Source organism: Bubalus bubalis, chromosome 1, assembly GCF_019923935.1.
Source record: "Bubalus bubalis isolate 160015118507 breed Murrah chromosome 1, NDDB_SH_1, whole genome shotgun sequence".
Taxonomy (NCBI): Eukaryota; Metazoa; Chordata; class Mammalia; order Artiodactyla; family Bovidae; genus Bubalus; species Bubalus bubalis.
In genome coordinates, this window is record NC_059157.1 from 128,742,033 (window position 1) to 128,762,881 (window position 20,849).

At 41.3% G+C, this 20,849-nt stretch overlaps 1 protein-coding gene across 6 annotated transcripts in view; it reads right to left on the reverse strand.

Moving 5' to 3' along the window:
* The window catches only part of YEATS2 (YEATS domain containing 2), a 103,300-nt gene that overhangs the window by 5,472 nt on the left and 76,979 nt on the right, over positions 1–20,849 (reverse strand). For 5 of the 6 annotated variants that reach the window (XM_006056670.4, XM_006056672.4, XM_006056673.4 and 2 more), the window contains 8 exons: positions 20,167–20,343; positions 16,554–16,740; positions 10,124–10,252; positions 9,508–9,606; positions 4,349–4,451; positions 3,397–3,470; positions 1,942–2,021; positions 1,066–1,267 (listed from right to left, as the gene is read on the reverse strand). In XM_006056670.4, coding sequence (XP_006056732.1) covers positions 1,066–1,267; positions 1,942–2,021; positions 3,397–3,470; positions 4,349–4,451; positions 9,508–9,606; positions 10,124–10,252; positions 16,554–16,740; positions 20,167–20,343 — 1,051 coding nt within the window. The remainder of the gene's footprint in view (positions 1–1,065; positions 1,268–1,941; positions 2,022–3,396; positions 3,471–4,348; positions 4,452–9,507; positions 9,607–10,123; positions 10,253–16,553; positions 16,741–20,166; positions 20,344–20,849) is intronic. The other variant, XR_003109888.3, reaches the window with a different exon arrangement.

The following is a 20,849-nucleotide window of genomic DNA, read 5'->3' on the forward strand; positions in this document are numbered from 1 at the left end:
AAGCATCCAACTCTCTCTACTTTACTGGCAGGACGCTCACAGATTTAATCAGTCATATTAATAAGAAAGCCCAGTACAGGAAAAATACTGTGTTTTACATACCCTGCCAGAGAAGCACAGAAATAATCAACAAGGCCTCTGTTCTCCAAAGCGCTTAGCAATAAAAATCTGAGAAACCCTCAAGGTTCTGATATTAAATACCACTGGAGACTGCAGAAAGGGGAGGCCACCCTGCATTAGGGCTCTCAGGAAAGCTTCATGAAGAAAATGAGACTTGTGTTAAGTTTTAAAGGACCCTCCAGACTGTGCCTGTGCTCCAGCCTTCCTCAGACTGGAAGGTTGAAGGGTCTGTTTTTCTACAAAGATGGGGTTAAAAGGAGAAAACAATACTTATTCTTTAAGGTGAAACTCAAAACATTCTCCCCATATATCTTTATGCTCAGCTCCCCTGCACCCCCACCCACATACAGTTATTTGTATCTTTATTAAAAAACAATTCATTTTATCTGCAACATTATTGGCTGTTTACACCTGTGCCTCCAACACCAGGCAATATACCTCCAGACTAGGTTTTTGGAGATAAAATAACAGATAAGACGTCCCCATCTTCAGGGAAGACGACTCATAGGTCACAAAGGAAGAAGTACTTCTTCTGGGAGGAAAGGAGGTGGATTAAGAAAGTTCCCAAAGGAGAACTAATGCAGAGGAGGGGGCACCTGAATGAATGGTGTGTGTCTGTTGCATGCCGTGGGCTGGAACATTCCTGGCTGGGACACAACTTGGGACACTTGGGCACAAATAGTTTGGTAGGGACTGTCGGGGGGCGGGGGCGGTGTGGATAAGACACCTGGTGAGAGGTGAGTCGAGACTTTTGTTTTCCATGGCAACCCCTGGAGTCCTCGGGTTTCTTTACCTCAGGTGAAGGAAAGAGAAAAAGCTCTGAGACCTGCTGGGGCTGATGTGGCCTGAGAGCCCTGGAGGCTGAGAGATGAGCATGTGCTCCAAGGAGACACCTCTCAGCTGCGAATGGTGCTGAGTACACCCCCCACCCCCCGCCTTGCTTACCTGGCTCACTGTCGATCTGGGTCAGCACATCCTCGATCGAGTCCCCATCACTCCTCAGGCTTTCGGGGTCAGGTGGGGTGTAGCCATGGCAGCGACACCAGTGAGCAATGTGCTTGGTTTTAAGTGGAGTCAGATGGTGAAATCTTGGATTCTTCTCCAGTATTTCTTGTAAGACTTTTCGCATTGTCATCGCTCTTTGCCACTTAAAAAAATTAGGGGTGGGGGGGGGCATAATGAAATCCTTCAACTTAGGAGTGTGTTCAAATAATCACCCAATTGCAAATGACCATGCTAACCTGTTAGAATAATTTTTTTCTGAGGAAAAAAAAATCTGATGGTGTTTCTCCTCATTAAAAAAAAAAAAAAGTCTAAGAACATTTACCTAATGTTTATAAAAGAACTGAAATTCCTAAGCCTAGCCTATAAGGTGTTTCAGCTGGTCCCAGCCTGTGATCTCCCACTTTCCCGCCCTCCTCAAACCCATCGCTGGCTTTCTCAAAGCTTCCTACGCACGCCTTTGTACTTGCCACTTCCTCTTATAGCCTCACTGTTTGGCAGAGTAGCTGCCACACTGAACAATAAATAGTTGACTTAATTTTAACATATTACAATTTTTTAAAAACTTTTAGAAATTTTTAGCAATGCAGGAAAAGAAAGTAGGTCTTTCAAAGGCTACCTACAAGTCTTTGGAGAATGAGATTTTTAACTAAGGAAAAAGTTCTACCATCAAATATTTAACAAAACATGCTGCAGAATTTATCACTGCTCCATATGACGATGTTTATGGAAGCAGCCAGAATGCACATGTGTTTGATTATTTTCTCCAACAGGCTCTCAGTGATGGCCTGCATATCAAAGAGGCAGACATGGGATTACCTCAGCAGCTCTCCTTTTCCCAATGTTCCAGCCATAATACTGCTCCACAGATTTTGCAGAAAAACAGCTGGCATCTTCACCTAGAATGCACATATCCAGCAAACTGAATAAAGTTAAGATTTAAATAAAATCTTATTTGCTGGAGGCATGTCCAAAAAGTTTCTTTAGATCTCTTTATGGGCTATGTTCCTTACTAGGCAAGTTCGATGCAACATAATACAGAAGGGCTTGTCCTTAGAAGAGAAGGCATCTCATTCATGTGTACTCAAAACAACAGCCCTCCTTGGGAAAATCAGCTTCTGTGGTAGAGAAAGCTTCATCATGACAGGAGATTTTCTATTAAAATAAATGGCAATGGCATTCCACTGGGAGCAGACCTGAGAACTAGCCCTGGCCTATTAACTAAGCTGCCTTGAGCAACCTACATCATCACTCTGGGCTTCAGTTTTCTTAACTGTAAAACCAGACGACTAGGAAGATGGCTTCTGAACTGCCCTTTAAGCTTGAACATTCTATATTTGCATCTGATTTTTTTAAAAAAAGATTAAAATTTTTTTCTGCTGGGCTAGAAGAATCATTGAAAATTGACTTTGAGCTACTTCAAAATGACCCCCTAAACCCTGAGGGGAAAAAAAATAATTTTTTCTATTACAGCTGGAAAAAAAGCAGGGTAGTCTGTACTTGGCTCATCATTTCATAGTCCCATGAATGTGAAGTGATGATCTGCTTCATCCCTTCCCTCTAAATGTTCACAGGTGACCTTGCCCAAGAGCAGACACCTAAGTATCCACAGGCTGTCAGTCATGCCCTCTGTCAGAGCAACCAGGGCTGAGAAGCAAATGGTTCAGTCTTGCTAACAATGGGCAGGGACAGAGGGGACTTCACTGCTGGAGGTCTTGATAGTCATGCAGTTCTACAGAGGGAGTGACAGGAGTGTCAGATGAAAGATAAATGACTCTGGAATCAAAACTGCATGACCTATAGCTATTGTGATTTTGAACAGGTGACTCAACCTTGCTTATTCTCAGTTTTCTCATTTGTGAAATGGAGATGAGATGACACCATGTATCCTACGGAGACCATGGTTAAATAAGAAAGTATAATGAGCCTGCAGAGTCTGGCATGCTGCGGGCAAATGCTAATTATTTTCCTTATTAATAAACATTAAAAACAAATACAATTTTATATATACACTACATATTTATAATTTCTATACTATAACAAAAAAAATTCCTTCTGCAGATCAAACACAGTGAAAGTAGTAAAAGACTAACCAACTGACCAAGACAGTGTGAATTCTAAACCCTGCAAATAAGCTACAGCTGTAGCTAAACCCCACCCCCCAAGATAACTACCGTCAGTATTAATTACAACACCAAGTGATTCAAACTGACTCAATACCCCAAGCAGGTCACAGCTTTAAACCACGCTCCCATATACTCAGTGTGGTCTTACTTTTTGCAGTAATTAATGGGATCTTCTTTACTACCGCTGTTAAGAGTTGCTGGATGGTCTCTAAATGGTCTATCCTGAGAAGGACAAAAGAAAATTTGGGTAGTGAATACATACAGCAGTTTCTGTGTGTGTGTGTGTGTGTGTATATACGTATGAATTTATGTATGTATTAAATATTTCTCCTTTACAAGGGAATTAAACCCAACTATATCTGCATGTCCTTCCTTCTATATATTGCCTTGTTTATAAACAAAAAGCATTTAATGCTTAAAGTCAACACTAAAACAGATGAGACCCCAGGAATGACAAATAATGCAAACTTGACATTTCTTTTTATATTTTAAAATAGTCATGTAATCTTTCTGTAGTGTGACTGTCACTAGAGCAGAGACTCTTAGTGTTATTACAGTTCATGCTGTCAACTCCGTGAAAGTGGCTAAGTCTCTACCGTCCAAGCAGTTTGAGGTACTTCAAAATATGCTAGAAGTGGATTTCCCTCAGTTTGGAAGTGAGAAAATCTCAGTATTTCTAGAAGCAGCACTGAGTGTGTATGGGCCATAAAAAGGCAGCTGTTTAAGACTGGGCACATGTGTGGATACTGCAACACAAAATGTACACACACCTGAGCAATTACATCATAAGAAATTTCACACCCAAAGATGGAGCAAAGAAACTTCATGTTGGCAAGCTCAAAGAAAGGGAGACCTATAATTGCATCCGAGGCCCTTAATCAGGTGCCGCTCAGAGGTCACATCGAGGTGTTAAATGAAGTCTCCTGAGCTGGGCAGCAAATGGTAATACTTGTTCACCACACATGGACAGAAGCTTCTACCCATCAAAGGGCTTAATGCATACAGAAAACTCTACATATAGTTGTCACAGGGATGGTTTTTTTTCAAGTACCATAACATACTAAAAGCACAACCCCCTTAGAAAGGACTGAAATAATTACTTAATGACATAGTTTCCCAGCTCAGAACTGTCTTCTGTTTTCACTGCTGTCTGACCATCCTGGGAGGGGCCGCCTGGTGCAGGTGTTTCCGGTTCGGTCTTCACTACAAGGGAATAGAAACAATGAGAGCGCTATTAGGGCTCAATGATGGAACGACACCTGTGGACAGAAACAATGGGAACCCAGTAAGGGTGCTGCCACAGCTGCAGAGACGGCCAGGGTGCTGGGATAGCGCCTGTCATCAGGGGATCAGCAGACAACGGGAGAACTGTTAGCCTGTGTCTCATGACAAAGGCAGGGCAATAAAATGGCTTTTAGATATTTCTTAGAGGGCTAACCACACCACTATGGAAGACCACACACATACACTCTTACACTTGAACAATGCCACATTAAAATACAATGCTGGCCTGTTCTAAGTTTAATATCCTATTGTTTATCATCTCTCCAGCTAAGTTTATCAACTTTTAGCATTATCTTAGTGTTCTGAGACACACGGCAAAAAAAAACAAAAAAATCAGATCTTTTGTACTGGGAAAAATTCGAGCTCATCACATGAGGCTTTTCAGTTCAGTTCAGTTGCTCAGTTGTGTCCGACTCTTTGCGACCCCATGAACGGCAGCACACCAGGCCTCCCTGTCCATCACCAACTCCCGGAGTCCACCCAAACCCATGTCCACTGAGTCAGTGATGCCATCCAACCATCTCATCCTCTGTCGTCCTCTTTTCCTCCTGCCTTCAATCTTTCCCAGCATCAGGGTCTTTTCAAATGAGTCAGCTCTTCGCATCAGGTGGCCAAAGTATTGGAGCTTCAGCTTCAACATCAGTCCTTCCAATGAACACCCGGGACTGATCTGCTTTAGGATGGACTGGTTGGATCTCAAGATCTTCTCCAACATCACAGTTTAAAAGCATCAATTCTTTGGCACTCAGCTTTCTTCACAGTCCAACTCTCATATCCATACATGACCACTGGAAAAACCGTAGCCTTGACCAGACAGACCTTTGTTGACAAAGTAATGTCTCTGCTTTTCGATATGCTGTCTAGGTTGGTCATAACTTTCCTTCCAAGGAGTAAGCGTCTTTTAATTTCATGGCTGCAGTCACCATCTGCAGTGATTTTGGAGCCCAGAAAAATACAGTCAGTCACTGTTTCCCCATCTATTTGCCATGGAGTGATGGGACCGGATGCCATGATCTTACTAAATCTACTGACGGAAGATAACTGTGTCAGGAGCATGTGTCTTCCTTCCATAGTCTCTGATCAAAACACTGTGCATGCACACGTGTGCATGCGTGCACACTTCTTTTGCACCAGCTTCCCTGCCGTCAGTCTATTCCCTTACGACTCATCTTGTACACGAGCACCAGTACACGCACCTAAAGCAGCGTGCTAGTGTCATTTTCTACTCAACATCCTTCAATAGTTTCATATAAGCAAAGGTCTACAAGTGAGATACACGAGTGTATCTTCCCCCTTTTCACTGATGCATAACTTGCAAAAAATGCACAAATATTAAGGGTACAGTTTGATAAATTTTACCTACATATACATCCATGCACCCAGCACCCCAATCAAAATGCAGAGTATTTCCAGTCCTCAGCCAGGGTCCCTTATGCTTCTAGCATTCCTCTCTGCCAATTCCACTTTAAATTTTATATAACTGGAATCACATCGTGCATACCCTTTTGTGTCAGCATCTTTTCGGCTATTAAAAAAAAAAAAAAAGCAAAGCTTGTATATGTATCTGGGTGCACATATGCATGCATTTCCTAGAAGTGTACCTCCTGGAACACATGACAGATAACATGTTTAATTTTACCAGAAACTGCCAAACTCATTTCCAAAGTTATTATGTCAATTTGTAGCCCCACAAGCAGGGTATGTGAATTCCAGTTGCTTCACATCCTTGTCAACACTTAGCAATGCAGTTCTTTTAATTCTGGTGAAAGAAAAGTATCACTATGGTTTTAACTTGCATTCCTTTGACGACTGATGAGGGTGAACAACTTTTCATTTCATTGTATTTAAATATCCTCTTCTGTAAAGTATCTGTTTATACTTCTTGCTCTTTTAAAAAAAAAAAATCAGTGTCTTTTTCATACTGACTTTCAGGTCTTCTATATTCTGGGGAGAACTCTTTGTCAGATATGTCAATTGCAAATATCTTTCAGGATGTATGTGGCAACTTTCACTCTTAAATTTTGTCCATCCGATAAAGTTCCTAGTATTAATAAAGTCTAATTTATCAATCTGTTCTTTCATGGCTGCTTTTCTTGTGTTTTCTTTGCCCAAAGTCATGAAGATATTCTCATATTCTCTTCCAGAAGCTTTACTGTTTCATCCTTCACATTTAGGTCTAGGACCCAATGCAAATTAAATTTTATGATGTAAGGTAGGGGCCAAGTTTTCTTCTTTCCCCCAAAAGGATATATCTAATTAGCCCAGTACAACTTATTGAAAAGAACATCTTTTCCCTGCTGAGTGTGTCATAAATCAGGTAAGTACTGGCTATATTCCCTGTGCTGAGCAGTACATCTCTGAGCCTGTCTTACATCCAACGGTTTGCACCTTCCATTGCCTGACCCCTACATTCTGTCTGTTCTTGAACCAATACTACACTATCTCAATTACGTAGCCTTACAGTATATATACATCTGGTGACCCAAGTCCCCCAACTTTTTATTCAAGATTATATCAGCTACTCTAGGCCTGTGCATTCCCATATACATTTTAGACTATCTTGTCAATTTCTACACAAACACAAAAACAACACTAGAGATTCTGACTGGGACTGTACTGAACCCATGTCATTTTGGGAGAGAGACTAAAATCAGGTATTTCAGTAAATTTATATAATTAATTGTAATTGTATATCCTTCAAGTTTTTAGGTCTTTAAGTTTCTCTCATAAATATTTAGTGGATCATTGGCAGTTAATTTCTATATAGAACTCAAAGTGGCTTTTATATGTATACCAACTTGTATTGAGTGACCTTGCTAATTCCATTGTCAGCAAGACATCTTCCCCCAACCCCTAGTGATTCTGAGACTTTAAGAAACAGAAGGAAGTCCTCAGAAAAAGTTCAGACACTCTAGTTCTGTAGATGCAAGTATACGCTGTTTATTTATTTGGCCACATGGCACTGCTTGTGGTTCTCTTAGTTCCTCAGCTGGGGACTGAACCTGCCATAGAGTGAAAGCACCAAGTCCTAACTACACCAGGGAATTCCTGTAAATACAATCATTTAATCTGGTACTCAATCACAAAATCATATAATCAGTATTTTCAGGTTGGGAGAGCTATTTACTGGATAGGCTCTTCTAAGACTTACATATAATAGCCCCAAACTGGAAACAAACCTAATGTCCACCAACAGGAGACAGGATAAACATACTATGGTCTATCCATCCACCTCTACAGTATGGAATACTACTTAGCAACAACATGGCTGAATCTCAAAAAACACTGAGTGGGTGAATTAAATCAGACACAAAAGAATGCATGTGCTTCCATTCACATAAAGTTAAAAAACAGACACGACTAATCTATCATAGAAATTGAAACAGTGGCTGCCTACAGGGGATGAGAATTTCTACAGTGTGAATGGGATGCTGGGTTCATGCAGTTGTCAAAACTCATCAAATGGTATGCTTAATTAAAATCAAAACAGAAATGCTCTGGTCCAGTCCAAAATTAATTGAATCAGAATCTGTATGAGGACTATGATACACACCTGATACTGAGGAGAGATGCTGGTCTAGGTTAGCATCTTTCATCATGACTGACATACTTCTCCTATAAGAACTAATCAGTAAATACTTTAGGCTTTGTGGGTCATGTGAACTCAGCTGGAATGACCAAACTCTGAGGCTGCAGTGCACACACGGACAATATACAAATGAATCGGCATGGCCATGTGCCAATACTGCTAAGTCACTTCAGTCATGTCCGACTCTGTGCGACCCCATAGACGGCAGCCCACCAGGCTTCCCCGCCCCTGGGATTCTCCAGGCAAGAACACTGGAGCGGGTTGCCATTTCCTTCTCCAATGCATGAAAATGAAAAGTGAAAGTGAAGTTGCTCAGTCGTGTCCGACCCTCAGCGACCCCATGGACTGCAGCTCACCAGGCTCCTCCATCCATGGGATTTTCCAGGCAAGAGTACTGGAGTGGGGTGCCATTGCCTTCTCAGATGTGCCAATAAAACCTATTTAAAAAATGAGCAGCAGACTGCAGTCAGCCAACCCTTGCTTCAGATGGTCATGCTGTAAGTTTCAAATCCATCTCTTCCCAAGACTATTGTGAGAGATCCTGGAATGCCTGAAAAGAAGTATTTCAAATTCTGACTGCACTGCCTTCTAGTTTTCTAGACTTGGGAAGTACAGACTTATTATTTCCAAACTTCAGTTTCCTCATTGGCAAAATGGGCATTAACAGCTCTTTTCAGGTACTTTGATCATTAGTGATAGATAGATAGATAGATATATCACCAAGCAGCTAGCATGGTGCCAGGTACATTTTAGGCTCTTACACAAGGTAGCTATCATTATTGTAGATCTTACAGATGTCAAAATGTTTTGTTCTAACACACTGTACTCTCTCCATCCAGTCAATAGTCATAAGTGTCCCCACTGCCAGCTGCCAACATCTGACCCTACCTACAGCTCCTTTACATAACTGTACACCCCAGGTGAGTCCCCTTGATTGGTCTACTCGCCCAAACAAGCCCTCTGAGTCTTCGTCTCTACTGTTTCCTTAACCTGGCATGCCTGCCCATAGTCAAAAATGCTTCACTCTTAAAGTTCCGGTTAAAATCCGTGTCCTATACAAAGTGTTATCCACCTCCACAACCCTCACGTTCCATGGACCACACATCCTAGACTAAAATATTTCGGCATTCATTTTTCAGAACATCTACCGTGCATTTATCAATCACTGCTTGCTGTCTACTGCAACTCTCTCCAACCTGATTATAAATTCTTGGGGGGGCGGAATGATGCTTTATACATCTCTACTTCCCTCAGTGAAGTCTGTATATAAACACCCTATGTATTTTTGAAGCGACTGATTCATGAATGCTGAAATTCAAGGGAGTCTTATGATAGTAATGTCTTGCATAAAACTTCTGGGCAAACATACTGTGGGAAATGACATACCTTTTGTAACAGCTGCTGGAGCAGGGCTGGGGACAACTGGAGTTGGGGCAGCCACAGGCAGAATGGCAGGTGATTTGCTGGTAGAAAACGATTGAACCACTAACAGGCAAAAGAGGAGGGGAGGATATAAGAAATACAGAATTTATTTTAATGAAAATAATCTATCTCCCAGGTGACAGCTCTACTGTAGATGACTAGCACAAAAACAATTTCAGTGTAACAGAAATGGGAAGGTCCTTGCTTTACACACAGATTTGTAAGGTGGGCTGCTTACTATTAGTAGCAGGGTAACTGAGCTGTTATTGCCAACCATGGAAATGCAGGCTTGGTCACTAACCTCAGAAAGTAAAAACCCAATTGACCTGTACTCTCATAAATGTTTAAGATATACTCCCCTGCTCAACTTTAGAAATGAGCAGTTATTTAGAAGTCAATGGATCACTCGGGTGTTACTTTCAGTCCCAGAGCTGGTGCTAGGGATTATGGTGACAGCTCAAGGGTAGGCTGTACAAGGCAGGAGTGGCCACCCAAGGACGGACCACAGACCTTCCCACCAGACAGACCCTCCAGGCAGACAGACTTAGAGACAACCACACCCAACAGGTGAAGGACTCACCTTTATTCACAGGCATCAGTATCGTCTGCACACCTCCAGATGTATTTACACTGAGTGGTTTGAGCTGGCTGGGGATCGTCAGGACAGCCTGCTGGGGATTGGATTGACTGGAGTGAATCTTTAACAATCCTAAAATAAGTTGGAAGATAAGGCCAAGCTGAAGATCAGATGCTTCCTTAAAGTTCCTGCCTTCTTTAGCATTCACATTTTCTCACAGCAGGATGTTCTTAGGACATTTACTCTTTCCATAAAGAAAGAGCCAGAAGCATGAGGCAATGGATGAAGCACGTTTCTCAAGGAGACAATGATGCAACAATAATGATTTATTTTTACCCTGCTATCATAAGTAATACAAAAATTTTTGAAAAAGTGGAAATAATAGAAAAAAGCCACAGAGTCCTACTGCAGAGACAACCAGTATCATTATTTTGAGATAGTTTTTCTCAATGTTAGTTTTCTATGACTATTTATTTGTTTTACATACAGCTGTGATACATACAAACTGGATGTAAAATTTTGTATTTTGATTTGGATAATTATCATTTTCCTACTTGAAAACCTTCTCTGGCTCTGGTCTGCCTAGAGTATGTTTCCAAAATTAGTCAAAGCACAAGGAGTCCATTTTAATCTGGTCCTAATTTATTTACATCTCCTTCACAACATCTCTACGTTATCTATGTACTCACCAGAACTTACAGTTTCCTATCTCTGTGCAGCCTTTATTTTTCAAACCAGATAGTCTCCACTTATTTGAGAAAGGTTCATCCTCTCCTACTTTGCTTTAAAGCAATTTTCATACTCCCATTTCCATCATAAAACTATTCTAGGCATTCAGAGGGCCAGTGGAACAGTGACAAAAAGAGTACACAAGAAACAACGAAAATGCATGTTAGAATAACTTAAGAATACCAACAGAGGCTAAAGATACTTTAAGGCACTGGAATGCAGTTGGATCTCAAATACTTTCAAGAACAAAGCCTTCAATAAACAAAATCATTCTCTGGAATCAGTGAATGTTAGATCGTCAAGCAGTAGTTAGTTACTGAGATGTGCCCCCCACCCCCTCCCAAGAGTACAATTACCTGTTTCTTCATATTTTAACAATTCTTATTTCTATTTTAATACTATACGCTTATCAGTTGAAAAGTTACAAAGGGCTAAAAGGCATATAACTAAAAACAGCCATCCTTTGCTCCACCTCCCTGTCTTCATCTTGTTCACAGGGAGCATCCACTTTTAACCCTTTTGGTCTTTTAAAACAATGTGTATATTGTAGGCCTTGATTCAATTTGATGTAACATTTTAATGCTACACACTGACTGACTATTAGGGTAGATAAGCTTTAGACCCTATCTTCCCTCTCCTCCAATAATGGCCTCTATTGATCCAAAGAATACCATGATACTATGATTCCATTTCATTTTCTGAAGTTAAAAATTTTCCTCCTTTTCATCTGCTTATTTAGTTCTCTTTCAACAACATACCAAAGTCTTCCCATGTCCTTCAAAAACACTACAAACCTCCCCTTAAATACAGCGTTCTCCTCCATATGGTCAAACCTCTTAAATAATTTACACTTCCATTTTTAAAGTCAGAGCTATCCTTCCCAGGGTGCTCTGATCTGCTCCATCTAGACTGCTGGTTTCTAGGCCTGCGGCCAAGGTCTCAGCTGTGGAGCATACTTCATAGCTACCCTGCGAGTTCCCTTTGCCTTCCTTCTATTTTTGTCCTTTTTCCTGGTCTACATCTCTTAACTCTGATGAAATATATATTTTAATTATGCTCCGAGACAGAATCTAGAAAATACATTTGAAAGGCTGCCTGTCAGAAAATATCTACCCTCATACTTAGTAAAGATTGGGCCAACTGCAGAACTCTAGACTACAAGAATTCCCCTCTATAATTTTGAAAAGCAAAAATTTTGAAAACCAGCTTCCAGTGCTGCTACTGAGAAACCCAATGATAATGTAATTACTAAACTTTTCTGTTTACTTCTGGAACTCTTTTTAGTCTGATGTTGCCAGAGGTCCCTAATACAGCAAAGTTTCTTTCTTAGTTTAGTGTCTACTTCTTGGTCTGTCCCCTGCTTCCATCTTGTACCCCACAGATTAATCTAAATGCTGTAGCCAATGACTTATTAAAAGATACGAGACAGCAAAAGAGACACTGATGTATAGAACAGTCTTATGGACTCTGTGAGAGAGGGAGAGGGTGGGAAGATTTGGGAGAATGGCATTGAAACATGTAAAATATCATGTATGAAACGAAAAAAAAAAAAATAAAAAAAAAGATACAGGCAGCTCATGTTACTCCTTAGTGGAAGACCCCTACAATGGCTTCTCTTGAAGTAAAAATCAATGTTTTTACAATGATCCACAAAGGCCCTATGTGATTTGGCCCCATCACTCTGACTTTACCTCCCAGTACTCTTCCCTTGCTTACTCTGTTCCAGTCACAATGGGAATCTTGTTCAAAATAGTTTGTAATGCACACAAAAAAATTAATTGAAAAATTATAAAGATTATGCTACTGCTAAGTTGCTTCAGTCGTGTCCGACTCTGTGCAACCCCATAGACGGCAGCCCACCAGGCTCCCCTGTCCCTGGGATTCTCCAGGCAAGAACACTGGAGTGGGTTGCCATTTCCTTCTCCAATGCATGAAAGTGAAAAGTGAAAGTGAAGTCACTCAGTCATGTCCAACTCTTAGCGACCCCATGGACTGCAGCCTACCAGGCTCCTCTGTCCATGGGATTTTCCAGGCAAGAGTATTGGAGTGGGGTGCCATTGACTTTATACCTCAATTTAAAAAAACAAGAATCCACACACACAAAATTAATGGATAGTAGAAAATAATGAGTCTCTTATTCATTTCTTACAATAGTAATTCCTTCCACTTCTATCATTTCTACTCCAGTGCTAATACACTACCTCTAAACATTCAGTTAGCAGAGAACAAGCAATCCTCATAAAAGAAAAACTGGTCAATCTTAACTGAGGGGTAGAAACCATGGGAAAATAAATGAGCCTTAATGTTTTGGTACTTAACCATCCAAAAAGCAAATGAAACATAGGGTTTTGATCTGGAGTCATGAATGGAACTTATATGCAAAGTACATCGTGTGAAATGTTGGGCTGGATGAAGTTAAAGCTGGAATCAAGACTGCTGGGAGAACTATCAATAACCTCAGATATGCAGATGATACCACCCTAATGGCAGAGAGCAAAGAGGAACTAAAGAGCCTCTTGATGAAGGTGAAAGAGGACAGTGAAAAAGCTGGCTTAAAACTCAACATTCAGAAAGCTAAGATCATGGCATTCGGTCCCATCACTTCACTGTAAATAAATGGGGAAAAAATGGAAATAGTGACAGACTTTATTTTCTTGGGCTCCAAAATCACTGCAGATGGTGACTGCAATCACGAAATTAAAAGACTTGCTCCTTGGAAGAAAAGCTATGACAAATCGAGACAGCGTATTAAAAAGTAGAGACATCACTTTGCCAAAAAAGGTTCATATCATCAAAGCTATGGTTTTTCCAGTAATCATGTATGGATGTGAGAGTTGGACCATAAAGAAAGCTGAATACTGAAGAATTAATGCTTTTGACTGGAGAAGACTCCTGAGAGGCCCTTGGACTGCAAGGAGATCAAATCAGTTAATCCTAAAGGAAATCAACCCTGAATATTCATTGAAAGAAATGATGCTGAAGCTCCAAAACTTTGGCCACCTGATGTGAAGGGCTGCTGACTCATTGGAAAAGACCCTGATGCTGGGAAAGGCAGGAGAAGACAACAGAGGATGAGGTGGTTGGATAACATCACCAATTCAATGAACACGAGTTTGAGCAAAATCCAGGAGACAGTCAAGGACAGGGAAACCTGACATGCTGTAGTCCATGGAGTCACAAAGAGTTGGACACAAGTGAGCAACTGAACAACAATGGAATCTAGTGATAATAATAATAACAACATGGTCGGTTCTCACTTGGGCTGGCCCGCTGTTCTAACAGTGTCTCCCATTCTAATAAACTTTATTTCCCTCTCATTCTGTCTCATCTCTGGAAATTCTTTTCCAACGTGTGCTCGGACCACGACATTTCTGGTGGCTCATACAGGGAACCTGGGGTCTCTTCCCCCACCTCCTCGCTTCTCCTTTCTCATAGGGACCCTCTGCCACCAGGCAAGTGCTGTGGAAGCAACTGAGGAACTCTGGCCAGGGTTACCCTCTGGTGTGTTCCAAAGGCCCCACTGCTCACCGTGCCCCAGTAGCTGCCACCTGAATGGGTAAGGGTCTCTCTTTTGTCTTCTTTACAACTGAGGACTAGGCCAACCAATATTGTGTGGGCACGGGTCAGGCACTTAGAAGCCATTAGGGCACCTGCCACATGAAGACTGCCATGTGAGGATAAGGGGGACACGAAATGCATCAGGCCACAAGGGCATCCGCCCCCAGCAAGACAACTTCTGTGGACCGTGTCAGGCACAAAGTGGTTGAACCAAAAGAGACCACTGTCCCTTGGCCACCGCGTCCCTGAAAGGATTTAAGGTGGATTCCTCAGCCTTAAAAAATAGAAAAACAAAAATACCCTCATAAAAAAAATTTGGTCAATTTTAATTGGGAGGTAGAAACCATGGGAAAAATAAACGAGAATTTCCACAATCTTTTTTTTGTTAGTTTTGAAAATACCCAAGAGTTGTCAAGATGATTTATTTAGACTGAAGAGCTCACAAGCCTGTGCTTTTATTTTAGCAAACTATATGCAGTAACAGGGAAGAATATCCACAATCTTTATCCAAAAGGACTGGGGCATGTGTTGTTGTTTAGTCGCTAAGTTGTGTCTGACACTTTAAGACACCATGAACTGCAGCACTCCAAGCTTCCCTGTTCTTCATTATATCCCAAGGTTTGCTCAAACTCATGTCCATTGAGTCAGTGATACCATCCAACCATCTCATGTTGACCCCTTCTCCTCCCGCCTTCAATCTTTCCCAGCATCAGGGTCTTTTCCAATGAGTTGACTGTATGTAGTCAACTACATAGTATGTGTATGTATTTATGTATGTTTCTCTGTATGTACATATGTGTCTGTAAATGATACATGGTATTGTTAAGTCACTAAGTAATGTCTGACTCTGCAACCCCATGGACTGTATGTAGCATGCCATGCCCCTCTGCACTCCATTATCTCCCTGAGTTTGCTTAAATTCATGTCCATTGAGTTGCCAATGCTATCCATCTCATCCTCTGTTGCCCCCTTCTCCTTTTTGCCCTCAATCTTTCCCAGCATCAGGGTCTTTCCAGTGAGCCGGCAGTCCTTCACATCAGGTGGCTGTATTTAGTAGTATAAATAGCCTGTCAAAGGAGGTCAGATTTTTCTCTAAAATAGTTATGGAGAACAACAACAGTAAGCAAACCTTTGGTTTTTACAGCTTTTTGAATTTCAGAATTGTAGGTAAGGGAACGTGGACTAACAACGATGATACTAAAAATGACAATAGCAGCAATTATTTATATAATCATTACTACATGTCAGACAGTACCCTAGGCATTTAAACTTCATGAGGTAAGCATTAGGCAATCCAGCTTCAGGATTTGTGCTCTAGCTTACCCAAAGAAGTAAAACGCACCCTTTTCTGAGGCCATTCAGTATGGGCATGGAGACAGGATACATTTTACCAAACCTCAGGAATGTCATTCTGACACAACTTAACACAGTAACTACTGTTAAAAATCATGTCTTGGACTCAAAATTTACATCTTTACATTTAAAATTTTACATTTTATGTACTTTATGAAAGCAAAAAGAAATGTATGATGTTTTGCTATGAGCTCCATTCAAAACTGATGAGAAATACCCAGAATTCCAGATGGCTGAAGTTTTACTATATCACTTAAAAATTCTTACTCAATCCATAAAAACATTTCAGACTTGAAAATTTATACCTACATTTTAAATAATACTTCATCTAGAAAGAAGCTATATGAAAAATGCCTCCAAGTTAATGGTTTTTAATAATTTATTATACAAAATTTTGGGGAGAGTCCCTTGGACTGCAAGGAGATCCAACCAGTCCATCCTAAAGGATACCAGTCCTGGGTGTTCATTGGAAGGACTGATGCTGAAGCTGAAACTCCAATACTTTGGCCACCTCATGCGAAGAGTCGACTCATTGGAAAAGACTCTGATGCTGGGAGGGATTGGGGGCAGGAGGAGAAGGGGACGACAGAGGATGAGATGGCTGGATGGCATCACCGACTCAATGGACATGAGTTTGAGTGAACTCTGGAAGTTGGTGATGGACAGGGAGGCCTGGCGTGCTGTGATTCATGGGGTCGCAAAGAGTCGGACACAAATGAGCTGAACTAAGGACCTTCCAGAAATATTCTAGGCCAAAGAAGGGAAAGGGAAATGAAATGATGATACAACTGACCTGACACTGTGGCTTTTCCAGAGATGGGGTTTGGTGTGGACACCAGGGACGTGGCGCTGATGACAGAGGGGGCAGGAGCCTTGCAGGATCCCACGGCAGCCTGGCTCACACACACTTGCTGCTGTCCAGAAGTTTTCATGACAGAACCCACAGTAGACGATGAACCAGGAGTTGTTCCTTCCGACTGCTAAACCATAGAACCAGAAATAATAAAAATTAAGAAGAAAGTAGTGTAACTTACTTAGAACAGTGACTGCCATGTAGCACACCCAAAATATTAGCTAATAGCTGTTATTAACTACCTATTCAATGTCATGCCATGTAAAAAAATTGCTTCTTTAGTCTGGCGGTTCCTATGCTTTCAGACTTCATGGACCAGGACATTTTAAAAATTTCAAAATGAGGACATATTATAGGATTACCACATTAAGAAATTCACCACCTATTTATCACTTTATAAAATAAGGTCCGTCTAGTCAAGGCTATGGTTTTCCCAGTAGTCATGTATGGATGTGAGGGCTGAACTATAAAGAAAGCTGAGCGCTGAAGAACTGAGGCTTTTGAACTGTGGTGATGGAGAAGACTTTTGAGAGTCCCTTGGACTACAAGGAGATCAAACCAGTCAGTCCTAAAGGAAATCAATTCTGAATATTCATTGGAAGGACTGATGCTGAAGATGAAACTCCAATACTTTGGCCACCTGATGCAAAGAACTGACTCATTAGAAAAGACCCTGGTGCTGGGAAAGATTGAAGGCGGGAGGAGAAGGGGACGACAGAGGATGAGATGGTTGGATGGCATCACCGACTCAATGGACATGAGTTTGAGTCAACTCCGGGAGTTGGTGATGGACAGGGAGGCCTGGCGTGCTGCAGTCCATGGGGTCACATAGAGTCGGACACGACTGAGAGATTGAACTGACTGATAAAACAATATTTCAACTTATCACCCGCAATCAGACATAATCTCAGGATGTGAGAATGGAATAGTATGACTTTATTAAAATCTCAGTGTAATATTTTAAAGTTTGTCATATTATTCAACAAACATCTATACAAAGCACAGTGTTAAATATTAGGGTCCCGAGATAAAAGCCCTCAAGGAGAGGGTTACCAGACAGTGAAGAAGGCTGCAGCAGGCAAGGGTACAAGACAGCATGACAAGTGAGAGGGTCACTCCCTCAGCCTAGGGATGGGAGGGAGAGAACTGGGAGCGTTAAGGATATCTTGAACACAGGAAAAGTGGGAGATAAGAGGGTCTTCCCTGGAAGGAGAGAGCATGCAGAAAGTCAGAGGGGTAAGAAAGAGCATATGTTCAAGGAACTGCAAAGTAGAGTGGTATGAGTAGGCATGTGAGGAGAAGCAGTAGTTGCAGGAGGTGTGAAGCCTGGGAAGTGAGCACCTTGGGGTGTCAAGACAATTCAAAAGGGAAACAGACTTTTCAACAAATGTTGCTGGCCAACTGGATACTTACAAACAGAAGAATAAAGTTTGGCCCCCTATCTCATACCGTATACAAAGGCTAATTCAAAATGGACAAAGAGGTAAATGTAAGGGCCAAAACTAGAAAACTCTTAGAAGAAAACACAGGCTTATATTTTGACTTTGGATTAGGCAATGGTTTTTTACTAGCATAAACATAAGCAATGAAAGAAAAACTGATAGGGGACTTCCCTGGTGGTGCAGTGGATAGGAATCCACCTGCCGATGCAGGGAACATGGGTTTGATCCCTGGTGCAGAAGGATCCCACATGCCATGAAGCAACTAAGCCGATGTGCCACCACTACTGACCTGCAAGCTGCAACTACTGAGGCCTGCGTGCTCTAGAGTCACACACCACAACCAGTGAGCCTGTGCACCCAAGGCCTGTGCTCTGCAACAAGTGGAACCACTGCAATGAAGAGCCCACACACTGCAACAAAGAGTAGCCCCTGCTTGCCACCACTAGGGAAAGCCCATCCGCAGCAACCAAGACCCAGTGCAAAGAATCTGCCTGTCAATGCAGGAGACATGGGTTCAATCCCTGATCCAGGAAGATGCCACATGCCATAAAACAACTAAACCTGCAAGCATGGCCACAACTCCTGAGCCCATGCACTAGAGCCCAGGACCCACAACTACTGAGCCCATGTGCCCTAGAACCCACACTCCGTAACAAGAGAGGCCACAATGATAAGCCCATGCACTGCAACTAGAGAGTAACCCCCTGCTCTCCACAACAAGAGAAAAGCCTGCACAGCAATGAAGACTCAGCACAGCCAAAAATAAATAATAAAAATTATTTTTTTAAAACTCTATTAAAAAGAAAACAGGTAAACAGGACTTCATCAAAGTTAGTTTTGTGATTCAAGAAAGTGAAAAGACAGATAAGAAAGGAGAAAATTTTTGCAAATCTGGTAAAAGACTTGTATCTAGAATATACAAAGAGCTCCTACAACTCAATAACAGAAAGAGAGTAAATAACCCAACCAAATAATGGGCAAAGGACCTGAATAGACATTTCTCCAAAGAGAATATACAAATGGCCAGTAAGTATATGAAAAGATGCACAATATCACTAGCCATCAGGGAAATGGAAATCAAAACCACAGTGAAATACCACTTCACACCCACTACAATTGCTAAAACAAACAAACAAAAGCTCCAAACAAAAACAACAAACATGGACAATTATCAGCAAAGACTGGAAAAACTTTGAACCCTCATACATTGCTGGTGGGACTCTAGAACAGGGCAGCTGCTTGGGAAACCAGTTTAGTAGTTCTTCAAAATGTTAAATGTAGTTACTATATCATCTAGCAATTCCTTCCTAGGTATAAAGACAAGATAAATGAAAACACAGGATTATATAAAAGGGCTTCCCTCATGGCTCAGCTGGTAAAGAATCCACCTGCAACATAAAACTTGTACACAAATGTTCATGGCACCATTAATCATTATAATCAAAAGGGGAAAACAGCCCAAATATCCATCAACTGATGAATGGAGAAACAAAATGTGGTATATCCATAACACTGAATATTATTCGGCTATAAAAAGGAATAAGTACTAACACATGCTATAAAATATATGACCCTTGAAATTATGCTAAGCAAAAAAAGCCGGTCACAAGAAAGTAGATTAGAAGCTGCCTAAGACTTGGAAGGAGGAGGAAGGAAATGGGAGTGACTACTACTGGGTACTAAGTTTCTTTCTGGAGTAATAAAAACAAAAAGTTCTAGAATTAGATAGTAGTGATCGAAGGGGACGACAGAGGATGAGATGGCTGGATGGCATCACTGACTCGATGGACGTGAGTCTGAGTGAACTCCGGGAGTTGGTGATGGACAGGGAGGCCTGGCATGCTGCGATTCATGGGGTCGCAAAGAGTCAGACACGACTGAGCGACTGAACTGAACTGAACTGATGGTTATACAACCTTGAGAATAAAAACCACTGAACTGTATACTTTAAAATGGTGAATTTTGTGGTATGTGAATATTTGAATTTTTTTTTAAAAGAGCAATTAGAGTGCCCATTAGTGTGCCTGATGACTAGCTTATGATAGTTGTGTTTTTTTTTTAAACTGATTTTATGCTTCATTATGATTTTCCACTATCGTGCTACTTCTCACCTGTTGTGCAGGCCCATTTGCTGAGAGGGCTACAGCTGGGGAAGTGGCAGTTGTGATAACCCCTCCTGCAACTCTCAGCATTGTGGTTCCAGGCTTTGAGAGCTGGGACGTGGCTGGTACAGACTTCAAGGTGCTATCAGATATTTTCATTAGAGACGCCTGTCCCCCTGGGGCTGCCTGCAGAGACAAAACAGGTTGGAGTAATAATGTTACCCTGGTTAACAGGCACAATTCAATCTTTACCTATATATCTGCCCCCCCCCACCCCCAACACATCCCCAAGAAAGCCTTGCTAATCAAAACTATATGAAGTATTTATTTGTGTACTTTCCAACAAGCTCTCAAGTTTATGACCTTTTAATACAAACGTTCCTTTATCCCTGATGTAGACCAAGTAAATGAATGCATTTGCAAGTCCCCGTTTGGCAACTGTGCCTTCAAAGGTAGGAGACATTTGTTATTAAAAACCTGAGCCCAAAGTGCTCCTAAATGTAACACATAACGTTTAGACATGAAAATCTAATCAAGGGCTAGATTTAAATGGGTAATTTAATGTTGCTAGTACAGTCATAGCATTTAGCATTTGAGACTCATTCAACAAATTATAGTTTTAGAGGTTTAAGTCAGGGTTCAGCAAACTTTTTCTATAAAAGGCATGAGTAAGCATTTTCAGTTTTGCAGGT